The 12,803-nt window shown below is 38.2% G+C and overlaps 1 protein-coding gene across 22 annotated transcripts in view; it reads left to right on the top strand.

Moving 5' to 3' along the window:
• IQSEC1 (IQ motif and Sec7 domain ArfGEF 1) overlaps nt 1–12,803 on the top strand; it is a 349,048-nt gene that overhangs the window by 309,177 nt on the left and 27,068 nt on the right. For all 22 annotated transcript variants that reach the window (XM_083796384.1, XM_083796377.1, XM_083796386.1 and 19 more), the window contains 3 exons: nt 6,888–7,049; nt 10,406–10,528; nt 11,320–11,486. In XM_083796384.1, the coding sequence (XP_083652510.1) occupies nt 6,888–7,049; nt 10,406–10,528; nt 11,320–11,486 (452 nt within the window). The remainder of the gene's footprint in view (nt 1–6,887; nt 7,050–10,405; nt 10,529–11,319; nt 11,487–12,803) is intronic.

The raw sequence follows: 12,803 nt of genomic DNA on the forward strand, positions 1-12,803 counted from the left end.
TCTTGTAGTTACCAGAAGACTCAATTTACAGCTTATCCTTCTTTCTCTTCATTGGACAGCTGTGTAACATAAGGAAGATACAGTCAGTTTCTCTGATTTTCTTCTTTTCAGTCCCTTTCTTTCCTTGCTGCATAGTTGAGTGAACTCTGACAAGTTGTTTTGGCACTAATTTTGGTTGTATTTTAAGTATATTGTTTTCTTTCCCAGAAGGTTTAAAATAGGCATAGTGATTCTCCTAGCTCACTGTGGCAGCAGTAGGATATTGAACAAACACGAAGAAAGAAGTACAGCCATAGGAAGAAAATGTAGCTGCCTGCCAAACTAAGGAGAACGTTCAATCAGCTTGTTGTTACCACTAGAGCTATTTAAAAAGGAATCGACTTCTTCAGTGTAACCAAGAAAAGTCTTAGGCTCTTGCTATTAAGAGAGTCATCCCTGGAATTTAGTGTTAAGCTAATGCTTAGTTTTGTGAGAACTGTAAATATTTCCAAAATGGGATCTTCGGTATCAAAGGCAAGGAAGATTTTGTTTATTTATTTATTTATTTAAACCAAGGGCTGGCATCAGAGCTGCATTAAATCCTCCACCCCCAGCATGAAAAGATTTCTTTGGCAGCAGCATGTTTGTGATCTGTTTCTGTTAGCAGCGATGACAGCCTCTAAGAAACATTTGTAGTGCTTGTTTGCGAGATTCTCTCAGCTTATACTTCTTTCCGGATAGTGTGTGCGCATAAGTGCCGAGGAGAAACTACAATGAATCGATGTGCCTTTGGGCTTTTTTAATACAAGTGATTGTGCAGCGAGGTGGGGAGCTTGTCTGGATTAAAAAAAAAAAAAAAAAAAAACACGCACACACAAGAAGAAAACTTTGTCTCCTAGTTCAGTTTGTCAAGAAGTCTTAAGCTAGCAAGGGGAATGAGAGAAGAGATGAAGCAAACGCTGGCACTGCCACTGAAGGGCTCACCAAAGCACAGCCCTCAAGTTCGCGCTGTTGGTTTTGCAGTAAGTATGGCTGTACCAGTACATCTGGTAGATAACAGTAAATGCTAAATGCGTGCTGATCTCTTCCTTACCATCTAATGTCTGGCTCAAAGTTTTCCTCTGTCAAATTCCCTTTTCAAATTCATTGCCGTGTTTTTGCAGAAATAGTATTTCCTACCATTTGAAAGATAACATTTGGAGTGTCTGGATAATACAAAGCCCCACTTGCCAAGTACCACTAACTTTTTGAAATCTGGTGTTGCTTTATGTCCAACAAGCAGCAGCAGCATGCACTGGTGTATTTCTGACTCTTTCTTTTTGTGGCTTAAACAGCAATTTGCGTGGCTGTCCCTGCTCCTGCGCTACCCGCTGGGTTGTGTGAGCACCACTGTCTGACTCGGAAAGTCAGTCATCCAACGTTGGTACCCTTCCCACCCCAACAAGAGGAGCTGGTTCTGGCTGTGGCTTTCCTGGTTTCCTTACGTCTTTTCATGACCTGCTGTACACTAGCATTCCTCAAACTCTGGCATGTCTTGAGTGTCTCTGAAAACAGACTTCAAGCAGAGGAAATGTCAAACCAGTGACTGGGATGACATGATTTTGACAGTCCATATTTAGTAATTTGTGGAGCTGTAGGGCTGGGTTTTATCATTGGCAATCCAAATGTTCTGCAACAGCTGTTTGGTGATTTTCTTTGCAGATTAGTCATATTTGGGGCAAATTCTCACATGGTATAAATCATTATAACAACACATATCCTAACATGGTCTGTCAGTGGTTCCTCAGGCCACATAAAAGTGACTTGAGACAAGTAATGACACATGCAGAATTACAGGTGTCTTGCTCACTTCTCTCCTTACAAATTTGCTCATGTCACTAAAAATATTAGGAGTGCAGTGTTTTTATAAAAATACTGTGCTACTTATATATGTGTGGTTTTTACTCTAATGAAAAGAAACTTACTTTTCCCCTCTTGTACAATTATAACTTGGATAAGTGACATTTCTCTCTTCAGTGTACCCACCGGTACTATAACCCTGTCTGATCTTTTCTCCTCTTCTACCCTGTATGACAAGAGTCCATTTTTTAAAAAGAGCTTTGTGCGTCAGTTACATCAGCAAAGCCCCTAAACATACCGAACTTTTTTTGATTTTTCTAGGTTCAATTTGCATACCTGTTAAAGGGGAGAAAAAATGCAACAACTGCTCAGCTTCAGAAACTGTAAATGCTCTGCCAGCAAACTGCTGATCTAATGAGATTTATACAAATGTCAGCAAGCTGTATGAACTTCCCCTGAATTTATGCTTTCAGTACTGCATGTCGAACTTGCTGAGTAAACAAGCCATCTCCTTCTAGTAACTATAATGCCTTTTAAATTTTCTAAATACACCTGTTCGAATGAATTTAGGGGGCAAAAGAAACAGCAGTGATTTGCAGGGATTTTCTGTTGTCTTGGTTTGGTGGGGGACTTTTTTTTTTGTTGTTTGTTTGTTTCTTGTTTTTGTCTTTTTTTTCTCTTACCTTAGTGTTGTCTTTGTGTTAAACTTTGCTGCAGTCTTCATTCCTGAAATGTTCTTCCTTTTAAGAAATGTCAATTTACAGTAAAGGATGGAGAAATCTAATGTGTCTTCAGAAACACACAAAGATAACATTTTTTTTGGATATGATCAGTACTCTCTAAAAGCATACTTGTTAAAATGTACAGTTTTGGTTAGTTATTTTGAAGCTTGCATTACTTTCTCCATTTACATTTGTTCCCTAAATGTTGCTTTAAATCATCCAAAAAGTCTTGCTGTTAATCAGTTTCTGCTACATTCCTTAGACCTTTATGCAGCATCTGAAAATTGAATTTAAATATATATTTCTACATCTTTCTCAGTTATTTTTTTCTTCCTTTCAGTAAATTCCTGTTGATATATATTTTTTGAGATAGATTTTTAGCTTTATTTTGGACATGGCTGCATTGTATCAATCCTGTAAAGATGAAAAGTTCTGTAAATACATATATCTTCAATGATGTAAGATGCTAGTTTTAGAGGGTATATTTTGCTATTAGTTAATTTATTCAAATCTGAAAATAAATACACAGCTTATGCAGTTTCCACTTTTGCTATTTATAGACTCTTATCTTCCCTGCTCTTGGTAGATGTAATTAACAAGCCATCACTGGGAATTTTCCTAATCACAGAAGGCTCTTAGCTGTAACTGTAGAAGGATCTACTCTCAGTTCTGAGTAGATTTGACATGAGATGGGACAACTGGCATAAGTTATCCTTGCTTCTGCCAGTTGTCCCACCTCATCTCAAATCCATGACCCTGTCACGTCCCACTCACTTCCACATCCAGTCATGAACTTTAGGAAAATTAGGGTTTAGTGAAACAGTTTGGCCAATTAAAAATATCTGGTTTTGCCAGCAATACAGTCCTCATTTGCTTGTGTTGTCTTCTCCTGCCCCCTTAGAAATCCCATTGGCTACCTGGCACACTTAGTCCTTCATTGAGAAGGAACAAACGTTTCTGGTAGTTTGGGTATAGCCAACAACCCAACCTGCATGCCCTCCTGCTGTGTTTATTAGGCAATTCCTTCATACTTAGTAATATTTGAAATTTATAATGTCAGGGATGACTTAAATTTCCATGGAGCCATTTAGTTCTTCAATTTCTCTGAATCTGCAAAGAGGAAAATTTTTACCCATGTTAAAAGACAGAAAGGGAAAGCATCCTGTACATACTTCTCTCTTAACCTGTTGGTAACTTCACTTTTAAGTAAAATTTGATTGGAAGTTCAATATTTCCGAATGCTGTCACAGAGTCCCAGTCTTGTATTACATACTTCTCCTCTCACATGCAACGATGTCAGTCCTGGCCGGGGGCAGGAGGCAGCCTGCAGCAGCAATAAATCCCCCTGAATCTCCCTAGCTTGCAAGGTGACTAAAAACAGGAGGTTGTTTTTCCAATAAGCTGTTTGTTAACATTTGATTCCTGTTAAATTTAATTGCTTGGTCAACAGTCTTAAATGAGTTCAGGGTTTCAGATAATCAAAAACAAAAGTACGAAGAAAATTTTGTCAGCAAAATAGACTACCAAAGCAGGAGACAAAATCAGTGTTTCTGAGCTGAACAGGAGCTGGGGAGGTACCCAATGGAGAAGACTTTTTTTCTTCCTCTGAAATTCAATACCACAGTTAGCCAGAGAAACTTCATTTACTTGGAGCTTTATTTGTGCAAATTCAAATTATAACCCTTAACCTTCAGAATTCTTCTGTGAGCCAAATAGTACTCATTTTCGTAATGGGAAAACTGGAAAACTTGTAGACTGACTTGCTCAGTGAGTGGGACACTGACAACTCCAGACCACCACCAGCTTCCCCTGGCTACTTTTCTTTCATGCCATCCTTTAGAATATACTATATTGTAGGCTGACATTACTTGGGGTGAAGTACCAAAAGACCATCTGAAGGCCCAGGCTCTGCCTGTAAGAACAATTATCGCGCTAGTGCTTGCTCTAAGAAATCCTTTACCCCTGTTGTAGTGATAAATATCGAACCTTCAAAAACAGATCAAAGTAACATTACAGAAAATTACAGTTCTCATCTCAAAATGTAGTAGAAATTATCCACGTAAACCCTTTAATTGTTGGGTTCTTTATTTTTAGCAGTTTTTCTCTGCTAGATTAATCTACGTGCTTGGCTGTTGGCTGGATTCAACTTGCAACAAGTTCTTCATTTGCTGTCAGTCAGATTCTCTAGGTTTGCGGTTGTTTTTTTGTAGAACAGAACAAGTAAATGCTTTCTAGTGGACAGATTTCAAAATAATATGATGCCGTTTTATTGAGCTCTAGCTGGAAAATTCAGTGGATAAGGCCATGAATCAGAAAGAAAGAAAGTTAACTTGTTTACTTTCTCCACTGTGTAAATAACTCTTACAAGTTTGTTAACCTGCAGTTCCTGCCACTGCTGCACAGTTTGGTTTATCACATAGGGAAAGGGTAGTCTGCGTTCCTACAGTTTTCATTTTCATGTTATTACCGTTCAGAGTTAACAGGTATTGCCGCTATGTTACAACATTTAAAACAAATTAGATCACTTCCAAATGATCCTAGACTGCAAAACTTCTTGATGCTTCACTTCGGCGTGCAGGAAGAATCAATGGGCAAAGAGCTTTTGGCTTCCAGTAGCTAAAAGGATTTAAAGTCTGCTTTGGTGACTTCGAATCATAGAATCACAGAATATCCGAGCTGGAAGGGACCCACAAGGAGCATCGAGTCCAACTCCTGGCTCCTCAGAGGACCACCCTCGTGAGGAAGTTGTAGACTGTTATGAGGTCTCCCCTCAGTCTCCTCTTCTTGTCTAGCCTGGTTGGAAGTGCATTTAAACAAAGCGATTTCATATTGCTGAGCCAGAAGCAGAGCTTCGTGTGTGAAATAGCAGACCCCAACTTGTGTAAAATGATACAGCTGCATAGAAACTGATGCCAACTAAGTCATGTGTAACTTCTGTGATGATTTTAAATGTTCAGGCTTATCAGAGGGAAGGGGTAAGAATTTAAGTTGTGGTTTAGTGTCAGAAGTAATGATACAGCATTTTCTACATCTAAAGTAAAGGTTATCTTTGGATCAAGCTGTGCTTTGTGGTCGTGTTCTTTGTTTTCTGACTTGACAGTTGCTGGAGAGGAAGTCTCCTGGGCTTGTATCATTCTGACTTGCAGGCAAATATAGTTTGCTTTCAAGGGGGATGGAGAAAATTAGTCCTGGTTTTGTTCGATGCTGTGAATTTAAATTCAGAAAGATTAAGAATTCTGAAAACAATTCAGAATTATATGAATGTAGCATTAACACTACTTACAAGAAAAAGAGCACTTTCTGAGTGCGAAGGAGATAATTTAGAATCACAGAATCATTAGGGTTGGAAAAGACCTCCAAGATCGTCCGGTCCAACCATCACCCTATCAATGTCACCCACTAAACCGTGTCCCTAAGCACCATGTCCAACCTCTCCTTAAACACCCCCAGGGACGGTGACTCCACCACCTCCCTGGGCAACCCATCCCAATGCCTGACTGCTCTTTCTGAGAAGAAATGTCTCCGAATTTCCAACCTGAGCCTCCCCTGGCGCAACTTGAGGCCATTCCCTCTGGTCCTATCGCTAGTTACCTGTGGGAAGAGGCCGACCCCCAGCTCCCCACATCTTCCTTTTAGGCAGTTGTAGAGAGCAGTAAGGTCTCCCTGAGCCTCCTCTTCTCCAGACTAAACAACCTCAGTGCCCTCAGCCGCTTCTCACAGGACTTGTGTCCCAGGCCCTTCACCAGCTTCGTAGCCCTTCTCTGGACATGCTCCAGGGCCTCGATGTCCTTCTTGTAGTGAGGGGCCCAAAACTGAACACAGCACTCGAGGTGCGGCCTCACCAGAGCAGAGCACAGGGGATGATCATCTGCCTGGTCCTGCTGGCTGATATTCTGATTTTGGTATTCTTAGCTTGCAAGTTATACCTCTTCAGATGTTTGTGTTTGATTAGCTAAACTTTTGAGAGCAGAGGGTTGAGGGTGCCGGGGTTCTTTTTTTTTTTTTTTCATTTAGTTTGGTTTTCTTTTTTCTGTTGGGCTTATCTTTTGCATTGACGAATTTTGACTTTCATGCCTGAAGCTGTTAACATATAAAGCTTCTCTTTGGAAAAAGAGTATGAAGCAGGGAAATGTGTAACAGTGCATGCAAAGATCTGTTCCAAAGCTAGTAAGCTATTAACAGTGAACAATATGTTCTATGGCATAGTTACATTTATCCTGAAACTGTATTAGACCATACTCATAATATGCTAGTCAAAAGTGATGGCAAAATTGTTGTAAAGTTTGTCAGATGCTCCAGTGGAGAATTAAAAAAATAATAATGTTTTGCATTCTCATTTCTCTTCAGAAAACCTGAGAAAGGAGTCCAGTACCTAATTGAGCGAGGTTTTGTGCCCGACACTCCAGTTGGTGTTGCCCACTTTCTCCTGCAAAGAAAAGGTCTCAGCAGACAGATGATTGGAGAATTTTTGGGCAATCGACAAAAACAGTTCAACCGAGACGTATTAGAGTAAGTATTTTTTGTGGGGAGGAGATAAGCATTTTTCAGTCTTCAAGATGTTTCATCGTGCTAGAGGTAGTTTTGCACTGAATGTTTGGCCCATCTCTTTGGATATTGTTCTGAAGGAGGGTGAAATTAGACTCTAAGGATTGAAAACAAAAGCATGAATATAAGTGAATATTTATTTCTCTGCTTTCCAGCTGAGCTATTGTTTCTTTTATTGATCCAGAAAGATTTATATTCTCTGTAGTCATGTACATTTACTCCAAATTTATGCTTTAATTTCACTGGTGTTAGAGTACGTTATTTCAAAGTCTTTTCCTTAGTCAGGCTCTCTAATAATTTACTGAATGAAACAAAATTGTTTTATATGCAACATAAGGCTTCATTAGTAAGAGAATATGAAAATAATTTTTACAACTAAATGGCTCAGATGTTAGCTAAACAGGGATTTCACCATGTATAGACAAGATCTATGCAAACTGGTCTTTTTCAAAAGTTTAGATAAAAACGATTTAAAAAAATAGAAGCAGAAAACTAGACATTTAGCAGATTGGTCATAAATTTCTAGCCCTTATATTACAAAGTAGACCAAAATAGAAATCGCCTCATTTGAAGAGGCTGTTCATTTAAAACATCTGTTCTTTGGGGGATTTTTAATGTATGATACACTGACCTGTAAACATGAATACATCACAGTCCAGTTTTGTTCAAGGTATTGTATAAGAAATTTAGTTAGGTGTTTAACAGGACTGCTGAGAATGAAAGAAAAAAAAAAGAGAAAAACCAACCCCACAACATTGTGCACATTAAGGAAGACTAGGAGAAATTCTGAGCACAATTTTTACCAGAGTATAATAAAAGCTGTGCTGCAATTTGCATTAATCTATGGACACGGCCCTTCCTGAGGACGGAATGTTTCTTGATACTATTGATACCTCTCAGAATTGTTAAGGTTATGGTATCATGGTACGAAGTGTGCAAACACCTTATATTTTCTTTGCATTTTTGTTACAGACTGCTTTCAGTGGCTTCATACTGTAAACATGTTGGTTGCATTCCATACAGTCATCCTGATCTTATTAGTACACTGTCAGAACTTATCTATTTCAAATGCAGGCTTGATCACTGTATTAATATGCTTAATGGCATGTATCCATATGCCATAGATGCTTTTTAGAGATCTTCTGGTTTGTTCCTCTCTCTTATTCAAGGCTGCCTTCTTCTATAGTACCACGCCGAGCAGAAAGCAGTGGAAGAGGCAGGGGGCTGGCACAGTGACTTAATGTTGCCCTGGCCAATAAGTGGAGCATATCAGACATGCTTCTGGAGCCACTGCTGTTCTGCAGTGAGCCTCAGCTTTCCCTGCCTGACCGAGGAGTACCTGATGCAGTAGACATGTAGCTGAGGATCTGGCCTTTTACTGTGTCTTGACTATGCATTAGAAAACAAAATATAGTCGCTTACTCAAAGGAAGAGTAAAATAAAATCTTCAAGGAAAAATAAAATAAAATCTTCATAAAGAATGCTGCTAAGAGCAAAGGGAAAATGTGATATTCTGTTGCTCTGCTCACTTCGTTATTCCAGTTCATTCCACTGCACAGTTATATGTAAGAGTGCAGGGAAACAGTACAGTAGAGATTCAAGGCACTTGTAGGTGTCTTGCCCCACCAAATGGTGTGTTCCCCCCTTGCCTAAATTTTGTAAAGAGGTAGGAAGCAGGAGATAGATCCCAGGAAGAGGGTTCAATTATTTGCCAGGCTGCTTCTTGCTTTCGCATGTCTGCAAGATGGAGCTCTAAGAGTAAAGATGTGTCTTCAGCACAGGCTTATTCACCCACAGTACATATGTAGCCCAGATCTCCTGCAGTGTCTAGAGTCTATAATCATGTTCTCTTTATCATTATTATTATATTATTATGATATCATTTATCAAGGGTTATCATTTTGTTAACCATTGTTAACAAAATATTAACACGTGTTCCTGATATTAGTACTTTCGTGATTTCATTTGCTGTAGACCTAACCAAAATAATTTATTTTTTTTTTTTTGTCATTACATAGCCACTAGAGAGGTTTTGTTTACTATTTTAAAATACTTGCAGAACAGTACTGGTTCCAGCTAAGTACACTGACCATGGTGGTGTATCTACTGTCTCTGTAGTTCATATAAAGAAGATCGCCCCCCTCCTTGTTATGCTGTTGGCCAGCATGTTTCTGGAGGTCCTTAATTGCTTTAATTACTACAGTTTGACTCCAGCTTGTCTGCACATGTGCTATACATCTTTAAAGGAAAAAAGACCTTTTGAAAGTGTTACAGAACTTATAATAGGTGGGAAGACAGTGAACATTATTGCAGAATTGATAATAGGTTTTTAGGTGTGGGTTGTAAAGGGCGTGAGAAATACCAAGGCTGTTTGTTTCCTTTCACTTCTGCATAAAAAGAAAAATATACAAGGTGAAGTGAATAAATTGCTTTAGTATTAATCTATGGTAGCTAGAACATTACTAGCAAAAATATGAGCTACTCTAATTTATCATTGTAAGCTATACATATAAGAAAAGGCTTTTAAAACTGGATTGTGCTTTCTTTCTGTGGTTTCTGCATTACAGTGTTGTTACTTCCAGTGATTCATGTCTGGTTATTCATAAACTAAAAGCAAAGTTTAAACAAATGAAACTTATAAGCTTCTGATTTTAAAGTAGTCTTTAAACAGTGTTTGAATGACATTGTTCACATTGTTAATTATATTAAACTTGTTCCTTTTTATTTTTTGTCAGCACTGTATTTTCAGAGCAAGAAAGTAATTATTCCTATATAAATATTAACTGAAAGACATGGTAAATGATGGGGAGATGAGAATTGCAGTAACAGTAAAAGCATATCAAGACAAGATTAATTTTTTTTCTCAGTATTTAAGAACATTCCTGGACATCACTGTTTGGTACATATTATTGTGCTTGCTGCAGGCTGCTTGAAATTTGGTATTTCAAGTGGTATAAATTCCTTTTTTATTAGTATTGTAGGCATTGACTAGTATTAGTTGATTAGCCTGAAAACATAGGCCCAATAATTATTCCTGGCAATGGCATGTGACTTAAATTGGCCAGACATTTGTCATTGCAGTAGCTCTGCTGTTAAAAAAATAAATAATTTATTTTTATTTTCTGCTTACATGTACACATTCTCACTGATCTGTTCTTGTTCACCTACAATTATTGCAGTTGCTGCTGCAGGTTTCAAAAATCTCCATGAATCTCTACAACTGGTGGAAAATTGAAAGGTTTTTTTGGTCTCAAAATTTTACTTTCGGTAATGCGCTGTTAGAAATGGAAAGACCCAATGGCAATATGTTTTTATCCTAGCTGTGTTGTGGATGAGATGGACTTCTCAACAATGGAACTGGATGAAGCGCTCAGGAAATTTCAGGCTCATATCCGTGTTCAAGGAGAAGCCCAGAAAGTAGAACGGCTCATTGAAGCTTTTAGGTATGATGCTGAAATAAATGATTCAGTCACCAGAAACCTGCTATTGTCTAGCTGTCAAATTGGAGAACTGGGGAAGCTGAGTATATCTAGGTTATTTTCTTTCTTATTTGCACTGTCCTTGTGAGCTACATCCAGTCTCAAATACAGCATGGCGTTTGTGGTGTTTTCATTAAACATGGAATGTAGGGTTTTTTTGCTGGTGCTATTCATGGATGTTATTTGCATTGATGTGGAAGGCTTCTCAACTGAAAGGTCTTTCTTGTATCAGCTGAAAAGAAATTTCAGAAATTTTTTGAATGTGTAGCAATGTATTTGCATATGATAGTTTATATGAGTGAAATTATGACCATTTACCTTTCAGAGTATACATGCTTTTAACCTTTCATTAATCATTTCAGCAATAGTGGAATAAAAAGCATTAGTTTATTAATACCGACCAAGCATACATTATCCAGGGCAGGAGATGTAAATCAGCATGTGACAGTAAGCTAAAATCAATGCCATGTTCTTATCTGGTGTCAATGGGTGTTACTGAAAGAAAAAAAAGAATATTGAAGTTATTGTCACTCAGGGTCTGCACTAAAAAGTGAAGCTACAAAGGTAGTAGAAAACAAAAGCCTTCCATATTCTAGAATTGCCTTATGAAAATGTGTGGATGGAAAACTAAATATAACTATGGATAATCAAATAATAGCTTGCTCAGTCTCTGGAACGTAGTACTTGGTTTATTTGGTGAAATTAGAATAGTAATGAATAGCTCTGACAGCTTTCCCCTCTTTGCTTTTTTACAGCCAACGGTACTGCATCTGCAACCCAGGTGTTGTGAGACAGTTTAGAAATCCTGATACCATCTTCATTCTAGCTTTTGCCATTATACTGTTGAACACAGATATGTACAGTCCAAATGTGAAACCAGAACGCAAAATGAAGCTAGAAGACTTTGTCAAGAATTTAAGGGGTAAGCAAACTAACCACAGTCATCATTAAAGTTTCTTCCTGTAACTGTCATTGGAAGAACAACATATTTCCTTGGGGAGAAAAAAATAAAAAAAAGGCAAAATGCAGGAGACTTGATTCTGATTTCACCTGGCTTTTAAAACCACCGTCATTTTTACTGTATTTTTGGAATACTGAAAACAAAACTAAACGTATAGTATTTTGTCATTTTTATCTTGTCTTTCTTGAGTAGATGTCTTGTCAGGCCCTTCTATTCCCAGTTCTTTCAATGTAGCTGAAAAGTGACCGTTACCATCTGCCTCAAATTTTTAGATACAGTTGAAATTTGCCACACTTAGACCCTTCACAAAGTCAAAGGACAACTCATAAAGACTGCAACTTCTGGGCACGAGAATGAAAGTGAATGAATTCTTTTGCAAGAAAGACAGTCTGCAAAGAATGTGTGTGTACATTATTTACATATATATAAATCTTCATATGGTGTCACTATATTGCAGACTTTACCTGAGAGGAGGAATGTGATTTCTAGCTAGTGAACTACACCACTACACTGCAGCATAAGTTTACTAGTGATTTCTCATAGAGATACTGTCTCCACAGTTTGTAGTTTGCTATTTCTCCATAGCAGCCAATGTCCTAATAAGGGATATCAGATCTCTGTTCTGAATCACAACTCCAAAACCATCCTGAAAGGTACGCCGTAGATAGTATATACATTTATTCAGTGTCTTCACTGGTGTGTTTTATGATAAAGAAACTATTTGACAGCCTATTGCACATCTAAGCCTATAATTAGATTGCTGAACATTTTTAATTCCATGTTTGTATCTCAGATCTTTCTGCCCTGGTTCTTTCTGGTGAAAAAGAACAGATTTTTATGCAGTATCAGCTCAGACAGTGCTCAGCTTTGTCTAAGGGGAAGTTGTCCCTGTACAGCTGAGGAAGATTATACATGAGGATATGATACCTCCTGCTGTTCCTGGGCATTCAAGGAAGAATGGATCAGACAGCATTTTCTTTATCACAGAAAAGCACTCAGATGTTGGAGAAATAAAACAAAGCTGAAGTCCCCCATACCTTTTTTCTTTTAAGATAGTTTGTGTCCATAGGGAAAAAGAAGCTTTTATTATAGTTCCATTACTAAGTGTTTGTGCAAAGGCCAGGAAAATTGCCTGCTCAGTCATTGCAATCCTCTCCCCCTGCTTTTAAGCACAGGACAAGCACAGCTTAGTGCACAGTCTCTCTGCTCTTGTCAACAATGGATGTAGCAGCATGGTATCAAAACAGGCTTACCATTGCAGGCACCAGCAAGCACTGA

The sequence above is a fragment of the Anser anser genome (genome assembly GCF_964211835.1).
Source record: "Anser anser genome assembly, chromosome: 12".
Classification (NCBI taxonomy): domain Eukaryota; kingdom Metazoa; phylum Chordata; class Aves; order Anseriformes; family Anatidae; genus Anser; species Anser anser.